The 26,186-nt window shown below is 46.0% G+C and overlaps 1 protein-coding gene across 1 annotated transcript in view; it reads right to left on the bottom strand.

Annotated features, from left to right (window-relative positions):
• The window catches only part of mnta (MAX network transcriptional repressor a), a 149,463-nt gene extending 125,853 nt beyond the window's left edge, over positions 1 to 23,610 (bottom strand). The window contains exons 1-2 of the mRNA XM_072469758.1: positions 23,314 to 23,610; positions 2,541 to 3,054 (exon numbers count right to left, since the gene is read on the bottom strand). Of these exons, the coding sequence (XP_072325859.1) occupies positions 2,541 to 3,054; positions 23,314 to 23,383 (584 nt within the window). The 5' untranslated portion in view covers positions 23,384 to 23,610. The remainder of the gene's footprint in view (positions 1 to 2,540; positions 3,055 to 23,313) is intronic.
• Positions 23,611 to 26,186: the final 2,576 nt, after the last annotated feature.

Genomic DNA, 26,186 nt, shown 5'->3' with positions numbered 1-26,186 from the left:
GATCAGACTGCAGGAACTGTTCCAACCAAAAAATATAATTTAGAATGACTGGTATTTCTTGCCAATGAGCTGTCAGAACGGGAGGAAAGTTTCCAGGTTAGATTTGAACCTTTGAGACGACTTCGTTCGAAGTATTTAGCCATTAACAGCACCATGCAGTGCACCATCTTGGTTAAATTTAGAGTCATCTACAAATGGTTCAAGGGCGGCAGGGTGGCGCAGTGGCCTAACGGCGCTGAGGACCCAGGTTTGATCCAGTCCCCAGGTCACTATCCGTGTGGAGTGTGCACATTCTACCCATGTCGGCTTTGACCCTCCAAAGCAATCAAGAGGCTAAACTTTGAATTGATCTTCGGAGTGCTTTGCAAGCTCCAACCCAACATGAAATTCTCCATGCATTTTGGATATCCATCCTAGCCTTTACTCTTCATACTCACACCAATTTGGAAGCCTTGGGAATTTTCACATCAGAAAGTATGGGGAGGCGGTGGCGTAGTGGTATTGCCACTGGAATTGTAATCCTGAGTCCCGGGTTCAAATCCCACCACAGCAGCAAAATTCAACAAATAAGTGTGGAATTGAAAGTCTATAGACAACCAGGAAACCATTGTCGATTGTCGTAAAAACCCATCTGGTTTACAAAGGGAAAGGAATCTGCCGTCCTTACCTGGTCTAAGACTCCAGGCCTACCAACAATATGGTTGACTTTAAACCTTGAAGTAGGCAAGCCACTCCGTTCAAGGACAACAAATGCTGGCCCAGCCCACAGCCACCCCATGAATGAATAGAAACAAAACCCACTCACAAAACACTGAAATACAACACAATGAGATTTTCTGTATTTAAAACGGATTGAGAAATTCTGCAATAGTTCAGCGCATGTGCCATTTAATGCTTTCTAAAACCTTTTAATTTGTTAAGATGCACCATTAAAGTGCACTTTGGCTATTTATCTTTAATGCTGCCAATCAGAGAGGCGATTGTGACCAAGACCACAAAACAAGTCTTTAATGCTTATCTTAAATAACTGAACAACTTTTAATGTAAATGCCTATTTTGGGTTTTCCTTCCTGATCAAAGAAAATTCTGGGAAGCCGCTGGACTGCCATCAGTGGCCTTACTTTGTCACAGTATCTCAACTCAGAACAGTTGGGAATCACCAGGATACATCATTTGAATCAGGCAAGTCAGCTTCAACTCAGAGAAAAGACTTGAGTCCATATTACATGTGGAGCATTTAGTTTGAAATATTAAATCCAAAAAAATAAATATTTCCTCAGTAACACATACATTTTTCTTCTCAATTTTCCCACGTGAAGGGTCTTGGTTCTTGACACCGCTAAGATTTATTTGCATTACCCAGCCAAAGATCTGCTTGGAGTGTGGCCTTTAAGACTTTTTAAAAATTAATTTATGGGATGAGGGCGTCGCTGGTTAGGCCAGCATTTATTGCCCATCCATAGTTGCCCTTCATTTGGTACCAACACAGCATAGTAAAAAAAATAAATCATGCACAGCGACACTTTGACATTGAACCCATATATTTCTTGTGCACCTCAACTGTTCCTATTGCTATCACTGTAGCCTCCAACATTTGTCCCCTTTGACACACGTCACAGAATCCTCCCTCCAGACAGTCCGGTTTGAAAGGACGAAATCTAGAACTGCTGGCTGTTTTTTCCATAGTTAAGTGGAACACTGAACCCTAGATTTCCTGTCTGAACCACCCCTATGACCAGCTGTAATGACTTAGGCCAGGTCTTTAATATTGGCCAATTGGAATACAGGTTCCCTGATTAGTGGGCCAATCAGGGAACCCCTTTCTCTGTATATAACAGGGAGTGTCAAATCCTCTGCACGCTCAGTGTAGACAGCAAGCTGAATGGTCATGGTTGTACTGCTGTTGGTTTTGTTAATAAAAGGGATTCTGCTGAAGGGACTTCTGCTTCCGTGGACTTATTACACCAGTGCACACCAGAAAGTCACGAGCGCCAATCGGTCGAGGTGTCCGATCAACGGCACGTACTTGCAAAGTAATCCTCGGTTTAAAAGGCCATGCGCTTATTTCAATAAATGCTACCAAAGCTGCTAGTTATATACATTTCTTTTCAAAATGTGCTTCTATAGAATTTGCTCAAACCAATCCATGGACTTATCTTCACCAGAGAAACAGGAAGGCACACCGAGGAAATGCTTCCTCCCGTATCTGATTCCTGAAACTATATATTCATCATGAACAACTAAAACTAGTGCAAATCGAGGGGTTCTGATGACTGTTACCACAAAAATGAATCTAAGCCTGAAAACGGGCAATCTGATTTACAGCTCCAAAAACCTGCTACGTGCACAGACTCTTGGTGTCAGTACTCACTCATCGGCCTTGCGTTTAAACTTTTAGGTTTCATGTATCGCAAACCAAATATTTCAAGTTTGATGAAGGTTAAACATAAAGACCAGTTAGAAATGCAAATAATTATTTCAGAACCATTATGCGACCAAAGACAACTTGAGGAATGGTAATTAGTATTATTGACACACACCCTCCTGGCCTTCTCTTTTGATCCTGGGGCTTTCCGTCGTCCACTGGGCTTGGCTTAAGGCCACTTGGCTGCTGCGGTAGGGGCGACTGCTGGATGACGTGATGTGGCGGGATTGCCAACACTGAACTTGTAAACTGCTGGGGCGAGCTGCTCATCAACGGCAGGCCAGGCTGTGGGTCAGTGAGTGTCGAGATCGGAGATCGATGAAGCACAGGCGGGGACTGGGAGATTTCTCTGGTGCTGTTGGCGGGGCTCAGGATCGGCTGGTGACGCTGTACAATTTGGGGAGGAAGCGGGGACAGAGCCAGGGAAGGACTGACCACGTGAGGCACGATGATTGCGGTAGCAGCAGCAGCAGGAGGAGGCAATGGTTTTGGGATCGGAAGTACAGGAACAGCGTGGAGTTCAGCTTTAACCTCTTCTATGTGGAGTACATTGTTGACTCTTTCCAAATCTGTTTTTCTACGTTCTGGTTCCCTTTCCAAAAGCTGCTTGTCTCTTTTCTCATGTTCTTCTGCAAGTGAAAGGTACACAGAGAAAAATTAGAAGACCTATACGAAACTAACAATTACTGCTCTTTTTTAAAATGTTTGTTGTTTGCCTGACCACCAGAAGTAAGTGCATAGTTGTTACATACTTAGCAAAGTAATTATGCACAGCAAAATTTCAACCCAAAATTCTTTAAGACACCTTTGTAGGTTATTTCAGTCAGTATGGGTATTCCACCAGGATAAGAATTAGGATGGTAAACCCTATTTGTCCCTGCTCCCGCCACACTGATTCTTAATGGGTATGCTTCCACAGATGCTCTCCAGTACAGTCTGGTTCCACTGCTTCCACTCTACATGCGGACAGAGCGTTGGCAAGCTATTCAACCTTGCCAAGCTGCAGCTTTCCTCATTCTTGCCTCAGTTGAGAAAGGGAGTAGGTAAATGAGCAATCAAGTCCACGATGGCCTGAACCAAGGTGCAAAACATTCCTAAAATTGCCCTCGGTACCCTGGAGAAGGGTAAAAATCAGCAGTGCTTTCTCACCGTACTATAAGCACTGTCTGTGCGGAAACAGCACGTTCTCCCCGTGTCTGCGTAGGTTTCCTCTGGGCGCTCCGGTTTCCTCCCACAAGTCCCGAAAGATGTGTTGTTAGGTGAATTAGACATTCTGAATTCTCCCTCCGTGTGCCCGAACAGGTGCCGGAATGTGGCGACTAGGGGATTTTCACAGTAACTTAATTGCAGTGTTAATGTAAGCCTACTTTTGGTAATAGAGATTATTAAAAAAAATAAGCCCACCTCTGTTGTTTCGTACTCGGTGTTACAACACTCGGGGCGGGAGGGGTCAGGAGGAAAATGACGCTGTACACAACTTAGGCCTAACTCAGCTCTTGGCTAAATTTTCTATTAACGCCATACTTTTTTATTCTGTAGTGGCCAGAGAGGGGAAGCAGCGAGGCTTAGGCAGGGAATTTAAAACTTAGTGCCCAGCCAACTTAAGTGATTAAAATCAGGGATGCTGAAGAGGCCAGAATTGTAGGAGCTCAAGCATCCCAGAGGATTGTCGGGCTGGAGGAGATTGCAGGGAGGGGCCAGGCCATGGAGGGATTTAAAACCAAGGCCAAGAACCTTAAAATTGAGGTGTTGTTCGCACTGCAGCCTAGGTAGATCAACGAGCGCTACAAAGAGATACATACATTGCTTCTACACCATCTGTAGACAAACATTTAACATTGTAATATAGTAACTTCTGAATGCATATATCAGACAGCAACTGAAAGCTCATTCTACCACCATATACTTAAGGTAAGGTTGGAAACATAAGCAATAAATAAGTTTGCTTGGAACTTCTGGTCCTCGATATCAATTTTGTCCCATTCAATTACCCTATTCAAATTAATTGGAAAAAATTAGACACACATCACATTAGCTCTAATTAGGTGTGCTGTTAAGTGGCAAGGTCAATGTAAAGTCGCCATAGGCTGCTTTCCCCATTGAGGTTGAGAGCTGACTGGTGGTGATTCAACCTGAGGATCTCCGCACTTTTAGGTGAGGGGCGAGGTTGAGAAGGTGAGGCCTTCATGAATAACCTTAGCCGGTCCAGGAATTGAACCCGCGCTGCTGACCTTGCTCTGCAACACAAACCAGCTGTGTAGATAAGTGAGCTAAACCGCGGATTGGCCTGGTATTATACAACTACTCTGACATCAATGTATCTTCATTTGAACTCTATTGTAACTGAACATAGTCGTCGCCTAACAGGTTTCAGAAGAAGATAGAATGTTTGATAATAAAAGTTGAACTCAAGGCTCACTGAATTGTCTCTTAACTCATTGTTTCCCTGGGTTTAAAATGATGGCACTGCTTCTATTTCCTACCCCACCTCACACCCCTGGCTCAATTGGCAGCATTTGAATCTCCAAATCAGATCAGATGGCCATGGGTTCAATCCTCAATGCTGGACTTCAGTACATAATCCAGGCTGACACTTCACTGCCATACTGAAAACGGAGCGCTGTCTCATCAGAGGTGCCGTCATTCGATGCAGCATTAAACCAAGGCCACATCTGCCTGTTCAGTTTGATGCTAAAAATCCAATGGTGCTAGTTGAAGGAGTGCAAAGTTCTCCCAGTGTCCGAGAATCATAGGACGCCTACAGACAGGAGGCCATTCATTCCATCATGTCCGTGCTAGCTCGCTGCAAGAGCAACTCAGCCAATTCCACTCCCCTGCCCTTTCCCCGTTACCCTGTTGTTATTTTTTCCCTTCAGACAATTATCCAACTCCCCTTTGAAAGCCACAATTAAGTCTGCCTTCACTGCACTCTCAAGCACTGCATTCCAGATCCTAACCACCTGCTGCGTGGCAAAGGTTTTCCCTCCCTCGTCACTGTCGGACCTTTTGTTATTCATCTTAAATTGGGTGTCCTCCAGTTCTTGGCCTTTCTGCAAATGGGAACAGTTTCCGTCTACGCTTGTCGAGTCGAGGCCTCTCGTGATTTTGAACACCTTTAGCAAATCTCCTCTCAACTTTTCTCTGGCCAACATTCTCCCCTCGGTCACACCCCCCAGAAAGGAAGACTAATCCATTGCGTGTGTGTCCTCGGCAGTTTGTGGGACCTTCCACGTGCGGATTAGTTTTGACGATCATCGACGTAACAGTGATCAAACTTTAAAGGTAATTCATAGGATGTGAAGACTTTTACCATGTCTGGAAGAAACAATATGCTACACAATGCAATTTCTGTCCTACAACTTGCAACTTAAACCCAAGCTCACAGCTTGTTGATCTAACTTATCTTTGCAACATTGCTGGTGTCCTGCATGAAGAGATTAGTCCCTCACTAGGATTCTCAATTTAAAATAAAACCAAACATAAGAATATGTAAGCCATGGTTGACGCATTTGTTGCCAAAATAGTAGCTCTTTTACATTCTATCATTGCAATTACCATTAAAGGTGCAGAACATTGGAACCTAATTGGTGGGCATAAAATGTGTCATCATAATTCACGGGTTGATATGCGTTTTGCTCCCAACAGGGAAGGTAAAGCAAGAGTGAAACTGAAAGGCAATGTGGTTTAGATCTGGCAATCGTATAATTTGTCACGTCAAGGAAACGCTGGACTTTTATTCTGACATTTAGCCAATTGGAAGAACGTCCTCTTTTTCTAATCAATCGACACATTTCACTTAATAAATTTCGAACAGGTATAGCAAACTATGGGCTCACGCTACTGATGATAAAGGAAAGAACTGGCATTTGCACAGTCCCTTTCATGACCTCAAGACACTCCCTTACATTTTACAGCCCACTCCAGGACAGCAAGATAATAATCAAGGCTGACACTGTGCAGAACTGAGGGTGTGCTTGACTGACGGAGGTGCAATCTTTAAACCAAGACCAATCTGTCTGATTGGGTGGGTGTTAAAAGATCCCATGACACTATTTTGAAGAAAAATGGGGGAGTTCTACCCTGTATCCTGGCCAATAATTAGGTCTCACTCAACATCACAAAGACAGATTGTCTGGTCATTATCATATTACTATCTGTGGGAGCTTGCTGTGGGCAAATTGGCTGCCTACGTTTCCTACATTACAACAGTGACTAACCTTCAAGCGTACTTCATTGGCGGGAATGTATCTGGAGATGTCCTATGGTTGTGAAAAGCAGTGTATAAATGTAATTTTTCTTTCTTTATTATAAAAGAAAGAACCTGCATTTCCACAATACCGTTCATGATTTCAGGACTCCCCAAAGCACCTTATAACCCATTAAAGTACTTTTTGAAGTGTAATTTTCATCTATTCACCCCTGCTTTGATTATTGTTCCCAGTTTTCCCATTTTAAAAAAAACCACGATCGTGTCAAAGGATAATGGCTATAATTTGGGATATGTTCCTCTGCTCATGAACTTTCCGAAATCCCTGGGCTATGTGTCTTAACCCTTCACAGCAATTTCTTGGCAAAACAGGCAGTGCCTGCCCTCCACAAGAGGAAGAGTTTCTTCAGGCCTTGGTCAATGCTAACAAGTGGACTAATTCAGAGCAATGGGACCATTCTTTTTGAAGCTTAGATAGGAAGATCATAGAATTTACAGTGCAGAAGGAGGCCATTCGGCCCATCGAGTCTGCACCGGCTCTTGGAAAGAGCACCCTACCCAAGGTCAACACCTCCACCCTATCCCCATAACCCAGTAAACCCACCCTATAAGGGCAATTTTGGACACTAAGGGCAATTTATCATGGCCAATCCACCTAACCTGCACATCTTTGGACTGTGGGAGGAAACCGGAGCACCCGGAGGAAACCCACGCAACACACAGGGAGGATGTGCAGACTCCGCACAGACAGTGACCCAAGCCGGAATCGAACCTGGGACCCTGGAGCTGTGAAGCAATTGTGCTATCAACAATTTTCATAGAATTTACAGTGCAGAAGGAGGCCATTCGGCCCATCGAGTCTGCACCGGCTCTTGGAAAGAGCACAATGCTACCGTGCTGCCAATCAATGGTATCTGATTGTACGCTACAGGAATTGCACCTTATGACCAATAAGCATGTCCGTAATCTTCGGATTTGGACATTTGCTGCAGAAAAAAAAAGAAAATCCCAACATAAAGCTGGCAAACTCAAGCTACTTTCATTGCCACCACCACTGTGGTAGTCAGAATGTGGCACAACTGTTGTACCAGTTCAATTACTGCCTTCCCATCTGAAAGAGGTTGTGTGCAGATGGCAGCACTTCGGAAACAGAGCAAAGTTAGATTAAGGGTAGCATTAATGAAGCCCAAAACTAATTTGATACCGGCTGCTGTATAAACGACAAGTCACAAAACATTCTATAACACCGACTGATCTCCTGTGGCAATGGTCATAGCAAGTCAGAAGATATCATGCTTTATAGTAACAGGTGAATTGTGCCATAATATTACTGGGAGTACTGACGCCTTTGTGTCCGCGAATGATTTGGAGGTGGGGAGGGATTTCTGGCAGGGCTCACAGCAAATAGTATGTTTTACAGCAAAGTATTTTACTGAAGTAAACAAAGAATGTTTACACAGCGCACTAAAATAAACAAGTCTACAAGTCCACTTAAATAGAGTCCCAGAAACTACAGCAAACAGAACACATGATAGAACACATGATTGAAACTGCAGCAACATCTCCCAATAAAAGCAGGATTATTTCTCCTGTACTGGATGGACAGGAGTTAACATAATACAAATTATACATATGGAATCAATCCCTGTCACTTACAGCAGTGCGGTCTCCAGCTGTAGTTGAGACTGGGTGGAAGGAAAGGGGGGGGGTGTAATTTACCCAATCATGTCCATTCTGGCTGGGAACTGTAGTGTCATTATAGGTAGACACGTCATTGTAGACGTATCATTGAGCTGCTATGATAAAGCTGTGTTTAAACGTGGCCTGTCTGCTTCAGGCCACAAGAGAATTTAATTATTGAAAGTAGCACAAGCTGGGGTGTTTAAGAGGTCAGCTGCTGTCAGTGAGGAAAGTTTGCAGTTTGGTAGGTGCTCGTAAATTCCCAGATCCATGTCAGAAGACATCAATGTGAAATGATTGCCTTTCTCCTTTATACATACCCCGGCACTTTCAAATGTCGGTGAAATTGTCGGCATAATATAAATCTGCATTTCAGACAGACCCAGCCTTACACCCACTGTCATTAGTCACGTTCCATCTCTGAAGAAAACATTTACACAAAGCTAACTGGAATGTCTCTATTTTTCCATGTGGCAGAACTACTAACATTCCACAGAACATTCATCACATTTACAGGTCACATAGCAATAGGCTGCTGAAAGGGGGAGGGAAGAATCAGAAAGTCACTCCAAAAACTTACATTAGGGCAGCACGGTGGCACAGTGGTTAGCATTGTTGCCTGTGGCGCTGAGGACCCGGGTTCGAATCCCGGCCCTGGGTCACTGTCTGTGTGGAGTTTGCACATTCTCCCCGTGTTTGCGTGGGTTTCACCCCCACAACCCAAAGATGTGCAGGTTAGGTGGATTGGCCACACTAAATTGCCCCTTAATTGGAAAAAATAATTGGGTACTCTAAATTTATATTAAAAAAACAACAACTTACTTGTTTTAGTCACATTTTTGATGTTTGTCATTTATTCGTTCAGGTGAAACAAGAGCATCACAGTCTCCATTACCAATACCCATCCAGGTGTTGGTGATAGGATCAGTCTATTTATATCTTTTGGCCAATCAGGATGAGTGGAATCTCTATGAAGAAGAGGACTCCCTTTCACACTTCTGCTTTGTGAACTGGCACCTGCCCCTTCCTGTTCCCAGAGTAGATATCGAGTAAAATTCCCTCTACAATGCACCAACTATGGCCCTGAAACCCAGTCCCCGAAGACCTTCCCCCTTCACTGGAAATAGGAATATTGGAGCAGGCGTAAGCCATTCGGCCCTTTGAGCCTGCTCTGCCAATCAACTAGATCAGGCATTTTCAAAGTGGGGGTCGCAAGCCGCAGTGGGGCCAGGGGCGGGTGTCAGGAGGGTCGTGGAGCCATCCATCCCGATCATGGGAATTCAGGCACAACGGCCGCAGCAGTCGGCTTTTAAAAGTGCTTGCTGCGAGAGGCTTTAAAAATGATGGCTGCAGGGCGGCACGTGGCGCAGTGGATAGCACTGCGACTGCGGCGCTGAGGACCCGGGTTCGAATCCCGGCCCAGGGTCACTGTCCGTGTGGAGTTTGCACATTCTCCCCATGTCTGCGTGGGTTTTAAACTCAAAGGCGTGCGGGTTAGGTGGACTGGCCACGCTAAATTGCCCCATAATTGGGGGAAGAAAATAATGGGTACTCTAAATTTCTTTTTTAAATGACGGTCGTGACCAGCTTCAAAAATGGGGGTACGCTGCACATGGGTGCTCGCTCATCAGTGCACATGCCCGGAGCCCAGAGAGAAACACCGCCTCCTCCTGACCTCAGCGTGCTGACCCAGGAGAAGATTTTTTTTAAAATTCAACTCAGTCTTCCTGCATCGGTCTTGAATATGCTCAATGGCTGAGCAGAAGAACTCTCTTTGCTAGTGAATTTTAGAGATTAAAGAGATTCACAATACTTTGAGTTAAGTAATTCTTCCTCATCGATGTCTAAAATCGTCGCATTGTAATTTGCAGACTCTATCCCCAGGCTGTAAATCACCCATGTGAGGAAAACATCCATTCTGCATCTGCTCTGTAGAGCCCTGAGAGAATAATGCCTGTTTCAATGAAGTCATTTCTCAGTCTTCACTACTCTAGACTACAGAATATAAGCCCAGGCTCGCCTCTCGCATTAAAGGCAAGAGAAAATGGTGGGCCGCGAAGGTCGGCCGGAGTGGGTCGCGAAGGTCGGCCGGTTGGTAAAAATGGGTCCCAGGCGAAAAGGTTTGATAAACACTGAACTAGATCATGGGTGATCTTCCACCTCAACACCCTTTCCCACACTATCCAGATATCCCTTGATGTCTTTACTAACTAAAAATATATCAATCTCTGACTTGAACATGCTCAGTACCTGGGAGCCTCCACAACCCTCTGGAGTAGAGGATTCCATCGGCTCTCAACCGGCAGTGAAGAAATCCACCCTCAACTCAGTCCTAAATTGCCTGCCTCTTTATTCTGAAACTGTGTCCCCTGGTTCTAGGCCTTCTGCCCAGCCAGGGGAAACATCCTACTTTCATTTATCCGGTCGAGCCCTGTAAGAATTTTGTTCAAAGCTTTCCGGTTCTCACCCCAAACATTTATCCACACTTCTAGCACTTCAAGTGAGGCACAATTTTCTCTTGTGTATCCACGGCTACCAGTTGAGACCACCTACAACTCCTATATAAGCCTCAAAACTTAGCACAGAGAAACAAAGTAAAAAATGCTAATTACAGCTGTTCAGTCAACAGCAGTTAAGTGAAAAGGCAGATTAATGTTTCACAGTCTTTCTCTCTGAAGATGCACTGTTTGAAAATTAGGGGTCCCCCTAACAGGACCGGGGGGGGGGGGGGGGGGGGGGGGGGGGCGAGGAGGAGAGAGAGAGAGAGAGAGAGAGAGTGAGTGTGAGTGAGCGAGAATGGAGCTAACATTTTGAGTCGGGATGATTCTTTGTCAAAGCTACAGATAACTGGAAGTAGGATGAGATCTATACTGTTTGGGGGGGGGGGGGGAAAGAGAGAGAGAGAAAGAGAGAGAGAGAGAGAGCCGTGGGGCTTAGAGGGCCAGCGATAGGTGGAAATTTTGACAAAGTCACCCAGACTCGAAACGTCAGCTCCCTTCTCTCTCCACAGATGCTGTCGGACCTGCTGAGTTTGTCCAGTATTTTCTGTTTTTGTTTCAGATTCCAGCATCCGCAGTCATTTGCTTTTATTACAGATGAACCTGGTCCTTTCACATATAGACACAGAGTTTCCCAGTAGGGGTAGGTGGTTAGCCAAAATGATCAGGAATCATAGCTAATCATCCCTATCTTATCCCAGTGAAGCCAAGACTAGCATCCCTGTTATCCCCGATTGCGACCAGCTTTCTCAACACCAGGTGACAGATTTGTTGGCTATGTTTTTTAGCATTCTTCTCTCCAGAAAGCACTGAGCTGTGTGAAATGTGTTTCACTGCAATGTCACATGTAGATGGCCACCACAGACAGCAAGCAGGACAGTCAACTGTGGAGACACAGACACACGTTTTCCATCACCAGTTAGTAATCAGGAGCATGATCCATGGTTCATTTTTCCCCTGCTTACCTCGGAGCTGATCTGACAGCAATCAACTGGTACTCAAGCGGGGATCAACTAATACACCAACAAGCAAAATTCAAACCTGGATCCTCTTTGATTCAAATGGCTGGGTTCCATGATATACATTGCATTTTTCCCCCAAGTGGGCCACGCTCGCCACATGGTCTAACTCGGAAAACAACGGACTTCAATGCAAAACGTGATGATAGCCAAACAATTGCAGGTCCAAGACTTGCCTTTGATGGTTTCACAGAACAAAAATGTCACCATCAAAACAACCCCAACTGTGCTATAAAGCAGAGCATTGTCATCTTTTTATACGGTCTTATCTTTCTCCAGCAATGCTTTGGCTAAATGTTACTCGCAGCCCAAGATACAACAAATATGCTTCCCAATAGCCTGTAAATACACTGAATATATGACAAGTAATGATAGATAAAAACTGCATTCTACAAGAAATTTTAACTCAGCTGTAACCTCCCAGGCTGCGCTCCCAGTAAACTTTGTTCAATAAAGGACACAAAACCACGAAAAGACCATGAGGAATGAGGTCATAGATACTTTCTGCTAGTTCTAAATTACGTTTAAGAACAAATCATTTCGAGGGCGGCACGGTGGCGCAGTGGTTAGCACTGCTGCCTCAAGGCGCCGAGGACCTGAGTTCGAACCAGTCTCTGGGTCACTGTCTGTGTGGAGTTTGCACATTCTCCCAGTGTCTGCATGGGTCCCACCCCCAGAACCAGAAGCGATGTGGTTTGGTGGATTGGCCACGCTAAATTGCCCCTTAATTATAAAAGAACAAACCTATTCTTTCTGGAAAACATTCCCAACTCTACTCCATAGTTATCAGAATTTTGGGGGGTGGGGGGAGGGAGTCGGAAGAAACCTTTTCTCGTTGCTGATATAGAATCTAAATGTTGGTTCCCTCCATCCCTCTTTAAATAATAATCTTTATTATTGTCACAAGTAGGCTTACATTAACACTGCAATGTAGTTACTGAGGAAAATCCCCTAGTTGCCACACTCTGGCACCTGTTCGGGTAGCCCTACAGAGCTGCAACACCATTGTCTCTGTAACCTCCTCCAACCCCGTAATCCCCATCCTCCTTCTGAATAAACTTTCTGCTCCTCGGACTCCAGCACCTGGTGAAGTGCCCATCCCTTCATTCTGCCACTGGCAACTGTGCGTGCCATCTGCCGCCTAGGCCTTAGAAGTTTTCGGTTATTCCTTCCGGTATCCCCTTGGATTCAGCATTCATTTTCCTCATACCTCTGTGTTTCTACAAAGGCCCTATGCAACTCCTAGTTGTCCCTGAAACATATAAATTAATTCAATAAACAGATTGCAAAGAGGTACACATTGAGCTGATCCTGAAGCCTTAATATTTCCCCCGCCACCAGAAATGAAGCCGGGGAGGGGGGGGGACAGAATCCTACCCAACCATGCTTTTGCTCCAAGCAATGTGTACCTAAACGAGGGGAAAAAGGGAATGTGGAAGAGATAGGATTTTTTTTTTTTTTTACACTTTTTTAAAAAAGAATTGAACGATTAAATATGAACATGTTTTATCTAGGAAAAATACAGGAAGTAAAACTCCTGATCAATCTTCCTATACAATATTTCAGCACAATACACTGGAAGGTATAATCACAAACACTAACAACATTACAACCAGCTGCGCTACCATTTCCAGCTTATTCTTCATGGGTGTCGTCAACAATAGCACTGCATTCAAAAGTAAGAGATTCAAAGACTGCTGCACTGTACAGCATTTTAGAATGAAGAACAGGCTATGGACTGAGGCTCTGCAATACAGAACGTCATGCAGTGCAGGACATTTTAAATCACATCATGTACACGACACGCAAAGTACAATTCCTTTGTCTAACATTAAAAATATACAATACATTGGGTTTTTTTTAAATGAAAAGTAATTTTGACTTGGAAACAATGCCTCAACCCTGTATTTGTTTCCCTTTCACTGTCTAGTCAGCAAAGCTAAAGCTATTCGCTTTCCTTTTAAACTGCATTCTTGCAGGTCTTTTGTCAGAGAAAATATTTTCTCCACTCTTGCTTCACGCCACACAGGATTCCCCTGTGCAAAGCACACTCAGGTAAAGGGATTTTGCTACAGGCCATGCCGACATTGCTTTGTAACCAGACACAAAAGAGGTGAATAATAATGCCTTTGGGGTTAGGGTGAGAGGAAAATAGGCAAGTTAATTCTCTATTCCCTATTTTCCTGTTTCACACTTGCCTTCATAATATATCTTCTCTCCACCAAAACGGCACACTAAACATTGAGAATTACAGGCACAAACGTATGTTTTACTGCTTAGTAAAGGCAGCTTGCTGAACACCTACAACACGCACACGACACACGCTGTTTGTTTCTTCAATGGGAGCACATGCATAGGCAACTTTAACATTCGTCAATTACTGATCCGACAGACCAAAATCACAAAGTGCTGTCAAACCATCGACCCGAACCGTTAATTTTGTCTTTCCCTCTCCGCAGATGCTGCTCGACATGCTAAGTATGATCAGCATTTCATGTCCCTTGACTATTTGAATATTACTGTCCCAAATACACAAGCAATTGATGCATACATGTTGGACTGTGCTCTGCATCTCAGTAACTGAGAGCACAGCAAATCTCCCCAGAATATGTTGGTAACACTGCAAGTTGGAATTCTTACAGAACTTAATTCACAAATTAGTCTGGCAATATTTTATGGAAGTGAATGAGTAACTTTGTTTCTGGCACAGTCATCACCCACTCAACAGGAGGCAAGTGTAGTATTTCAAGGATTTTGTGCTTTATATCCGTGACGTTGTACCTTTATCCAGTGCCAAAGAAGGGCCCTTAATCTGCTGGTACAACTCCGTCTATAATGGTGCCTTGCCATTATAACTTTGAGCAGTTTTCTACATTCTCTTCAGGTTAGTCTTGGCAGTCACAGCATACACACTGACACTGGGTACCTGAAGTGCTTCAGGAGCACTGAAGAAAAAATTCTGTTCCTTTCCCTCCCCTCATAACTTTTCCCCCCTTAGTCTTTTGGTCCTCAAGTCTGACCTGGCTTACGATTCAGCAAATGCCAGAGAAACCTTTGGCTACTGTAATAATCTTTATTGGTGTCGTAAGGGGCTGGTTTAGCACACTGGGCTAAACAGCTGGCTTTTAAAGCACACCAAGGCAGGCCAGCAGCACGGTTCAATTCCCATACCAGCCTCCCCGAACAGGCGCCGGAATGTGGCGACTAGGGGCTTTTCACAGTAACTTCATTTGAAGCCTACTTGTGACAATAAGCGATTTTCATTTTCATTTTTCATTTCAAGTAGGCTTACATTAACAGTGCAAATAAGTTACTGTGAAAATCCCCTCGTCGCCACACTCCTGCGCCTGTTCGGGTACACAGAGGGAGAATTCAGAATGTCCAATTCACCTAACAAGCAAGTCTTTCGGGACTTGTGAACCGGAGCACCCGGAGGAAACCCACGCAGACACGGGGAGAACGTGCAGACTCCGCACAGACAGTGACCGAAGCCAGGAATTGAACCCGGGAACCTGGCGCTGTGAAGCAACAGTGCTAACCATTGGGCTATCGTGCCACCCCAAATAGCTGTCATTCAGACCGCAAATTGCGCAGACTGCTTCATCGAGGTCGTGACGGGAATCAGATCCAAGCCCCATCCTATTCCCAACGAACATCTACACTAACAAGCAGAGGTGGCTGGAAATCAGGAGTGCAGGATTGATTCTTCCCCTCTGCCTAAGTGAAAGATAAAAGCTATTTGTCTCCAGGCAGCTGAGATTATACACTGTTGGAACAGAATGAGAGGACTTCCTAGTCTGCTTTCCTGCAAGGTAAATTTATCCATCAAGCACTATCGTTTGTAATATATATATATGATCTGGAGGAAAATGTAGATGCTCTGATTAGCACATTTGCAGATGACACTAAGATAGGTTTAGTTGCAAATAGTGAAGGGGACTGTCAGAGAATACAGCAGAATATAGATAGATTGGAGAGTTGGACAGAGAAATGGCAGATGGAATTCAATCTGGACAAATGCGACAGATGCATTTTGGTAAATCAAACTCAGGTATGAATTACACAGTAAATGGCAGAACGCTTAGGAGCATTGAGATACACAGGGATCTGGGTGTTCAGGTCCATAGTTCCATGATAGTGGCAATGCAGGTGGATAAGGTGGTCAAGAAGGCATGCGGCATGCTGCCTTCATCAGCCGGGCTACTGAGTACAAGAGTTGGCAGGTTATGTTACAGTTGTATAAAACTTTAATTAGGCCACATTTGGAATATTGCGTCAAGTTCTGGTCGCCACACTACCAGGAGGACATGGACGCTTTGGAGAGGGTACTGAAGAGGTTTACCAGGATGTTGCCTGGTCTGGAGCATCTTAGCTATGAGGAGAGGTTGGATAAACTCGGATTGTTTTCATTGGAAAGACGTAGGCTGAGGAGAGACCTGATTGAGATCTACAAAATAACGAGAGGTACAGACAGGGTGAATAGTCAGAAGCTTTCTCCCCCCACAGAGTGGCAGGCTCAATGACAATGGGGCACAGGTTCAAGATGAGAAGGGGAAAGTTTAGGGGAGATGTGCGGGGAAAGTTTTTCATGCAGAGGGTGAATGAAATGAAAAATGAAAATCGCTTATTGTCACAAGTAGGCTTCAAATGAAGTTACTGTGAAAAGCCCCTAGTCGCCACATTCCGGCGCCTGTTCGGGGAGGCTGGTACGGGTGGTGGGTGCCTGGAATGCGTTGCCAGTGGAGGCAGACACATAGCAATGTTGAAGATGTATCTTGATAAACACATGAACAGGCGGGGAATGGAGGGATACAGATTATTTGGGCAATAAGTAGGTCTAAGTAAGGAATCTGGATCGGTGCAGGCTTGGTGGGCCGAAGGGCCTGTTCCTGTGCTGTAATGTTCTTTGATCTCTTTGTGCAAAAGCCTTGTTTTTTTGGTTGAGCGTTTGTTTTCAATTTGCATGTGTTAAGGATATTATTGCGGGAAGCATACTTTGAAGGTGCAGAGCCATAAAATGTGAAATCAGCACAGGGTGCCCTTACACCCAGAGCAGTGTAGTCAAACATCGCACATATTTCTTCCTTCTGCTCCCAAAGAGTAATGAAATCTCTTTTCTAAAAAAATTCTCAATTTCTTTTTAAAAATTTAGAGTATCTAATTCTCTTTTTCCAATTAAAGGGGCAATTTAGCATGGCCAATTCACCTACTCTGCACATCCTTTTAGGTTGTGGGGGTGAGACCCATGCAGACACGAGGAGAATGTTGCAAGCTCCACACGGACAGTGATCCAGGGCCGGGACAGAACCCGGGTCCTCAGCGCCGTGAAACAGCAGTGCTAACCGCTGCGCCACCGTGCCAGCCTAAAGTGTTTCCCAATTGAGGAGCTAAACTGCTCCTTAATTGGGAAACATTTTAGGACGACACGGCCAATCCACCTACCCTGCATATCTTTGGGTTGTGGGAGTGAGACACAGGGAGAATGTGCAAACTCCACACGGACAGTGGCCCTGGGCCGGGATCGAACCCGGGTCCTCGCGCCGTGAGGCAGCAGTGCTAACCACTGCACTACCGTGCCGCCCCTGTAAAATTAAACTTTCTACAGTGTATCAACCCACAGAAATGTGCATCTGAGGATCAACTCCCAGATTAGGGCCCCCATTGCAGCAAACGTGCGCTGACCGGTTGCATTCCTCTGACAATCAGGAGACAAAATAATAGTAAATGTACAGAGGTCATGGTCCCCAGAAAGACTGTGTATTCAAAGTGTTTTTACACTTGCTTAAAATATGCGTTGTGGGAAGAAAGATATCTATGGAGGATCCTGGAAGGTATCACTTTGATAGAAACTGAATTTTAATTGGTGAAGTACTATTAAATGTCAGTGTTGAGAGAGGTTAAGGTGTCCTTGTACAAGAATCTAAGAAAGTTAAATGCAGATACAGCAAGCTAATATACAAAGCAAATGGCATTGGCGGGCTGGAGTACAAGAAAAAGGAAGTCTTGTTGCAACTGTACTCCGGTTTTGGTGAGTTCACACCTGCCGTACTGTGCACAGTCTCCATACCTAAGGAATGGTACACTTGCTTTCGGAGTGGGTACAATGAAAGTTCACTAGGTTAAGCCCTGCAATCAGAGGGTTGTCCTGTGAGACATTGAGGGGAATGAGCCAAATCCTCCAGGACTTTGAAGAATGCGAGATGATTTAATTGCAGCATATAACATTTTTTAAATATAAATTTAGAGTACCCAATTATTATTTTCCAATTAAGGTGCAATTTGGCATGGCCAATCCACCTATCCTGCATATCTTTGGGTCGTGGGGGTTAGACACATGCAGACACAGGGAGAATGTGCAAACTCCACACGGACAGTGACCCTGGGCCGGAATCGAACCCGGGTCCTTGGCGCCGTGGGGCAACAGTGCTAACCACTGTGCCACCCCAGCATATAACATTTTGAAAGGAATTGACAGGGTAGAAGCTGACAGGGTGTTTCTTGATTGGACAGTCCAGAACGAGGAGGCATAGTCTCAGGATAAGCGGTCAACTATTTGCAACTGTGATGAGGAAAAGTTTCTATGACTGTGAATCTTTGGATTCTCCACTCCAGAGGGCTGGAGAGGATCAGTTGTTGAGTATTCACAGCTGAGATCGATAGATATTTGGACTCGGAGGAAACGAAAGGGGAGGAGGATAGAGTGGGCAAGTATAGTTGTCAAGATTGCATGATCTTATTATCTGTGGGAGGTACTGGGACAGTTCGGATTTGGGTGGGGCTTTATTGACTGGGTTAGGTTGCTGTATCAGGCTCCTGTGGCAAGCGTACGGACAATTAGGACAACATCGGACTATTTTAGACTGCACCGGGGGACGAGACAGGAATGCCCCCTCTCCCCACTGTTGTTCGCACTAGCTATAGATCCGTTGGCGATTGCTCGGAGAGCCTCAAGGGGCTGGTCCGGGGGGAGCACAGAGTCTCAGACCCAATAGAGGGGATGGACCACATCATGAGGATTCTAGGGGAATTTGGCCGGTTTTCGGCGTATAAGCTAAATATGAGGGAAAATTAGATATTTGCAGTCCAGGCGAGGGGACAGGAGAGGTGATTGGGGGAGCTGCCATTTAGATTAGTAGGGGGAAGCTTTAGGTACCTAGGCATTCAAGTGGCGCGGGAATGGGACCGGCTGCATAAATTAAATCTGGCCCGACGCGTAGACCAAATGAAGGATGATTTTCGGAGATGGGACACGCTTCCGTTGTCACTGGCTGGGAAGGTGCAGACGGTGAAGATGACAGTCCTCCCGAGATTTCTGTTCGTGTTTCAGTGTCTCATCTTTATTCCGCGGTCCTTTTTTAAACGGGTCAACAAAGTGATCACTGGCTTCGCTTGGAAGGGCAAGACCCCGCGAGTAAGGAAGGTAATGCTGGAGAGGAGTTGGGGAGAGGGCTGGCGCTGCCAAATTTTAGTAACTATTACTGGGCGGCAAATATAGCCATGATCAAGAAGTGGATGGTGGGGGAGGGGCCGGCATGGGTACGTATGGAGGCGGCTTCATGCAAACGCACCAGTCTGGGGGCGTTGGGAACTGCGCCTCTGCCGTTCCCGCCGGCACGGTACTCCACCAGCCCTGTGGTGGTGGCGGCCCTGAGAGTCTGGGGGCAATGGAGGAGACATGTGGGATCAGAGGGAGCATCGGTCTGGTCCCTAATCTATGATAATCACCAGTTTGCCCCGGGAAGTATGGATGGGGGGTTCCAGATATGGCGGAGAGCAGGGATTGAGAGGATGGGGGATATGTTTATAGAGGGGAGCTTTCTGAGTATGAGGGCGCTGGAGGAGAAGTTTGGGTTGGCAAGGGGAAACAAATTCAGGTATCTGCAGGTGCGGGACTTCCTACGTAAACAGCTGTCAACCTTCCCCTCCTACCGCTAAGGGGGATTCAGGACAGGGTAGTTTCCAGAGGGTGGGTAGGAGAAGGGAGCGTCTCTGACATTTACAAGGAACTTATGGGGTCAGAGGAGACGCAGACCAAGGAGCTGAAGCGCAAGTGGGAGGAGGAGCTGGGAGGAGAGATAGAGGATGGTCTAAGGGCGGACGCGTTAAGTGGAGTCAACGCGTCCGCAACATGTGCCAGGCTCAGCCTGATACAATTTAAGGTCGTTCACCGGGCACCAGGCTCACATGACAGTGGCCCGGATGAGCAGATTCTTTGGGGTGGAAGACAGGTGTGCAAAATGTGCGGGAGGACCAGCGAACCATGTCTATATGTTCTGGGCATGTCTGAAGCTTAGGGGATTTTGGCAGGGGTTTGCAGATGTCATGCCCATAGTGTTAAAAACAAGGGTGGCACTGAGTCCAGAGATGGCGGTTTTCAGGGTGTCGGAAGACCCGGGAATCCAGGAGGAGAGAGAGACAGGCGTTCTAGCCTTTGCTTCCCTGGTAGCCCGGAGACGGATGCTATCAGCTTGGAGTGACTCAAGGCCCCCAAAGTCGGAGACCTGGCTAGCTTTCTCTGTTGGAGAAAATCAAGTTCACCTTGAGAGGGTCACTGTTAGGGTTCGCCCGAGGTAGCAACCGTTCGTCGACTTCTTCGCGGAAAATTAATCGTCAGCAGAAGGGGGTGGGGGGTTAGTTTAGCTTAGAGTAGGGGGTCAATAAAGGTGGGACCTGTAAGGAAGGGAGGCGGCTTTTGCACTATGTTTATAGTTTCATGTACATTGTGTATTTTGTTATTGTTACAATACCAAAAATACCGCAATAAAATGTTTATTAAAAAAAAGATTGAATGATCTTATTGCATATATTACGCATACACTCGCCTCATATTTATCTCACTGACAGCCTTAGTCTCCAAAAGACATCCATTGGCCCAGGTTTGATGGGTCTTTAATGTTGTCAGCTCTCTGACCACCAACTTGTTTACATCCATGAGTGCAGCTGACAGAGCAAGGGAGAGCCACAAGGCTGCTCTGGCTGTTCTCCTGTAGTCTAAAGGTGCATATCATTAATGGCAGTGTATGTTCGATCAACTCTCATATAATGGACTCAATAAATCCCACCTGGCTAGTTCCTCCAGCTGTCACCAGCATCCAATCATAGAATTTACAGTGCAGAATAATAATCACTTATTGTCACAAGTAGGCTTCAATGAAGTTACTGTGAAAAGCCCCTAGTCACCACATTCCAGGGCCTGTTCAGGGAGGCCGGTACGGGAATTACAAGTCAGCTATTCAGCCCACTGTGCTAAACCAGCCCTTTGCCCCATCGAGTCTGCACCAACCTTTGGAAAGAGCATCCCTCTCAAGCACATACCTCCTCCATCCCAACCCCCTTAACCCAGTAACCTCAATTAACCTTTTTGGTCACTAAGGGCAATTTAGCATGGCCAGTCCACCTAACCCACACATCTTTGGACTGTGGGAGGAAACCGGAGCATCCGGAGAAAACCCACGCACACACACGGAGTACGTGTAGACTCCGCACAGACAGTGACTCAAGCCGGGAATCAAACTTGGGACCCTGGAGCTGCGAAGCAACTGTGCTAACCACTATGCTACCGTGCTGCCCTCAATGTTTAAAACAAAAATTTGTAACAATATAAACCAGTGTCAAAAAGTCCTTATTATGTAAAAACAAAGGTGGCAGGGCGGCACATTGGCTAGCACTGCTGCCTCACAGCATCAGGGAACCGGATACAATTCCGACCTTGGGTGTGGAGTTTGTACATTCTCCATGTCTGCGTGGGTTTCCTCCGGGTGCTTCGCTTTCCTCCCACAGTCCAAAGAAGTGCGGGTTAGGTGGATTGGTCACACTAAATTGCCCCTTCGTGTCCAACAGTTAAATGGGGTTACAGAGATAGGTTGGAGGAGTGGGTCTAATGAGGGTGCTCTTTCAGAGGATTGGTGTAGACCTGATGGGCCGAATGGTCTCCTTCTGTACTCTAGGGATTCTATGATTCTTAACCAGCAAAGCGAGGCTGCCAAACTCAAGTTGTGAATTTGGTGTCTGAAGAGGGAAATCCTCTATTCCCTAGGGGTGTGGCAAAACCATAAACCAGTTTAGAGAAAAAAAACTGGGTTGAAGATCTCACTGCAGCTGAGGGAGAGATAAAATCCGAGTCCACGATCGTAAGTCAAATATATGTGGTTTGACTCTTCCCTTTAAAAAACAGGAATGTTTAATTCCCCCCTTTAAAAAAGGGAATGATTAACCCCCCCCCCCCCCCCCGCCGAAAGTATCAATGATTTTTCAGCATTTATGAAAAGGTCTTTTAAGTACCACCCACACTCTCGTCCAAGTTGATTTCAGCGGCCAGGTTGATTTCACGGCGGGGCGGGTAATTACAGCGCCAGGCTGCACAACACGGCCGCGTCCCAGCATCGCCCCATGCCCAGCAGGAAATGCGACCGTGTGACAGCAGGTTGGAATTTAAAAGGAAAAGCAAAAAAGTGACATTTGAATACTGTAAAATAGCAGGAGAGAGGGAGTGCTCCAAGCAATCGACAACTGAGCAGTGTCTCTGTCTCCCCGCCATGCCCCCCTCTAACATAACTGGGGCAGTTTCCCAACAGGTAACAAGTGGGTCTGAAATGTACAAGAAGCAGGCTTGTCCCGGCGCACGTGGTGGTGGTGAGGGAGGAGCCAGCACGTCACCCTCAGCAAAATACACTGAGATACTATTATTAACAATAGCTCATGGGGATGGAGCTGGGGAGATGCCAGCAGTCCTGCTCAGCCCAGCACAGCTCCCTGCCTCCTCCGTCACTTGACGGTGTTCCAGCCATCAAAAGACTGTCGGATTCACTAAAATCGCGGCGACGGATAAACATTTGCAGGGGGGGGGGGAGGAGAAAAAGCGGAACCACCGGCTATCATATGACACCTCGACCCCATGCCACGACACGTCATGATACAAACAGACTACAGTATTTTTGCACGTCTGCCTCCGCCCTGCCCCGGAAAAGAATTCCTTAAATCACACACACACACCAGTGCACTCGGCTGTTTTTTTTTGTTGCTGCACTGTAATCTGATGGCGTTATCCAACACTGGATCGTCTCCACGTGTCAACTTTTATTACAAATGTGTGGTTTCCAACAGAAAAGGAAAAAAAAAATAACGCCCCCGTCAGTTACATCCGAACCCTTGAATGGTGCCAACTGGGAAATGATCCCAACCCCGCTTTGACCCTATTTTACCGAAAAAAAAACCTGCATTTCGTGCAAAATTGCCTTTTAAGAAATCGGGATGAAATAATCACGTTCCTGCCACAAACATTATTGCAATGTCTAGTGCTACCATCACATTGTAACAATACAATGTAACATTCAAAAGTGCAACACTCTAAAAGAGGATCCTGTTAATAAATGAAAGGCTACACGGATTTTCTGCAAAGCCCAGCCGGCCACAGCAAGGAAGAGGCAGGCAGGCATCCGCATTGGTCACAGAGAGAGAGAATGTTACATCCATGCGTTCTCTTACCACGTGTTTTCTGTTGTTGCGCTTGCAATTCCAAAAACATTGCAGCTTCCAGCAGTGTTTCGATACTCATGCTCGATCCTATCAATCACTTGGGGGAAAACTGGGCGATTTTCTCTTTTTTGTGTGTGGTTGGGGAGCAGAGAGGAAATGGGGGGGGGGGGGGGTTAAGTTTTAATTTGGTCGCCTTGTACAGGCCCAGTAGACCGGATCGAAAAGCAAGCGAAATATCCTTTAAACCCCCCCCCCCGGATTTTCCAGATGAGGGAGGGAGTGAGGGAGGGAAAAGGGGGAGGGGGGAGGAGGAGATATGGGGGGGGGGGGGGGGGGACGTCTCAAGATGGCGCAGTATACAGCCCCCAAAAAAATCCAGTAATCACAACAAGCGGTAACACTGCCCACTAGCAGTCCGCCGCAAACTGCGTCCCAGATCTCAGCAGCGAAGCGGAAAGATGCCTTTTCAAAAAAGCCACTTGTGTCGATGGCTTTGGGATGGCCGGAGTCTGCTCTTCCTTCACTGGGTCGGGCTGGGTCCCATTGCGGAAGCACCGCGTTCCAATATGGAACGTTAAGTAACAATCCGGAGGCTGCAATGTATCCGATTGACACACTGGGAAATTCACCAGTGTTTCCAAACAACCAGCACGGCACGCACCGTGCTGCTCATTTACATCTCATCTGGTCCGCCCCGACACACACACCAATCGCGCCGGAGAAAGCTGAACGGTAGTATTTTCACATGGACCTGAAGCCGTGGCAGGTTTCATTAAAATAAAGCAACGGCCGAGGTTATTGGAAACTGTTTTTGTGTGTGTGTGCTGGAACCGATCCTATTGAGGGTTAAGGATCTCTTGCATGTCGGTTGCTAACTGTAGGAGAGCCCTGACGATTGGTAGCGCCTGCCTTTTGAATCGTGTTCTGTCTGTAACGTGGACACGTTACTTGACTGGTGATCAACAGTAGCCCCCCGGCGGATTCCTGCCAGGGCTGCTTTGCCCCCCGCATTTGGGGGTTGGGGGGGGGGGGGGGGGGAGAAAGGGGGTGTTTAGTAAAGTACAAAATGGTGGAGGTTCGGGCTCGGCAGGGTGTGGTACCGAGAGGCAAAGGATGCGGAAGAGTGCAAAGTCGTGTTTGACAAAACAGCCGAGGCACAACGTGGTGAAGGCGGAGCTTGGATCAAACTCAACGCGTGATATTTAAAGGCGGGGTCTCACCCTGGAACCGAGCCATGGTCAATTACAGGTCGACTTGTGGAATGACTGCCAGTTTCCACCTGGTCCCGAACGATTCCCTGATCCAGTGATAAAGATCACCATTTATTAATCAGAATGAGTATCAGATAGATTATCGGCACAGGGCACAGAGGGGGGTGCTGGTTTTTAAACCTCGACAACTAGACGTCACAAACTTCATCTTATCCTTAACCCCTTGGGTGCAGAAGGCGGTTTAGAAAGAGGATTAACGGAATCAGCTGAAAGGCACGTTCGCACTAAAGTTATGTTTGATGCATTTATTATAAACATCATTGCCAGCTCTGGTGGTGAATTATAATTTTGGATACATATTTATAGATTTCACACAGCGGATATTGTTCGTCTCGAGGAAACCCAAATACATTCGGGGGATTATTTTTTCACTTTTCGAAAATAAATCCAGAATTACCAAATCTGAAAAAGACCCCCCCCCCCCCCCCCCCCCCCCGCCGCCCCGGCCGAGGGAAATGCTCACAACAGTAACCTTTTGGCCGCGCAACTAACAGTTCTGCAACAAAATATGATTCACTGCTGCCCCCTGGTTCTGCTCATTCATTTGTCAATGATGTGCCAGAGTTGAGCTGAAGGTGTTGGGTCATGTTTAGGGTAGGGTTACACAGCAGCCAGCGGATGATTCAGTCATCCTGAATTAGTAAGTAGGCCTACTGGGCAATGGGGAATGAGCACGCTGAAATGTGATTCATGGATAACCGCATTCATAAAGCCAGCATAGCGCGTTTGGCCAAATCATCTCCAGTTGTATGATTCTTTCTTAAAATATTTTTACTGAAAATTTTCATTTACAACAGGACATCAATATCAATAACACAGCTGATGTTACACAGTATAATATGACAAGCACACAGAAAAAAACAAGACGAATACAACCTATCGCATAATCTTTTAACAACAGTACTAACCCTCCCATACAGCTGATGATGACTGGTTCTTTAAAGTAAGAAATGAATGGCTGCTCTCTCAGGCTGCTCTCCCTTAACAGCCTCCCCGAACAGGTGCCGGAATGTGGCGACTAAAGCAAAAAGTGCAGAGGATACTGGAAGTCCGCAGAGGGATTTGGATAGGCTAAGTGAATGGGCTAGGGTCTGGCAGATGGAATACAATGTTGACAAATGTGAGGTTATCCATTTTGGTAGGAATAACAGCAAAAGGGATTATTATTTAAATGATAAAATATTAAAACATGCTGCTGTGCAGAGAGACCTGGGTGTACCAGTGCATGAGTCACAAAAAGTTGGTTTACAGGTGATTAAGAAGGCAAATGGAATTTTGTCCTTCATTGCTAGAGGGATGGAGTTTAAGACTAGGGAGGTTATGCTGCAATTGTATAAGGTGTTAGTGAGGCCACACCTGGAGTATTGTGTTCAGTTTTGGTCTCCTTACTTGAGAAAGGACGTACTGGCGCTGGAGGGTGTGCAGAGGAGATTCACTAGGTTAATCCCAGAGCTGAAGGGGTTGGATTACGAGGAGAGGTTGAGTAGACTGGGACTGTACTCGTTGGAATTTAGAAGGATGAGGGGGGGATCTTATAGAAACATATAAGGTTATGAAGGGAATAGAAAGGATAGATGCGGGCAGGTTGTTTCCACTGGCGGGTGAAAGCAG

This window comes from Scyliorhinus torazame, chromosome 12, assembly GCF_047496885.1.
Source record: "Scyliorhinus torazame isolate Kashiwa2021f chromosome 12, sScyTor2.1, whole genome shotgun sequence".
Classification (NCBI taxonomy): domain Eukaryota; kingdom Metazoa; phylum Chordata; class Chondrichthyes; order Carcharhiniformes; family Scyliorhinidae; genus Scyliorhinus; species Scyliorhinus torazame.
This window is presented reverse-complemented; position numbering and strand designations above follow the sequence as displayed.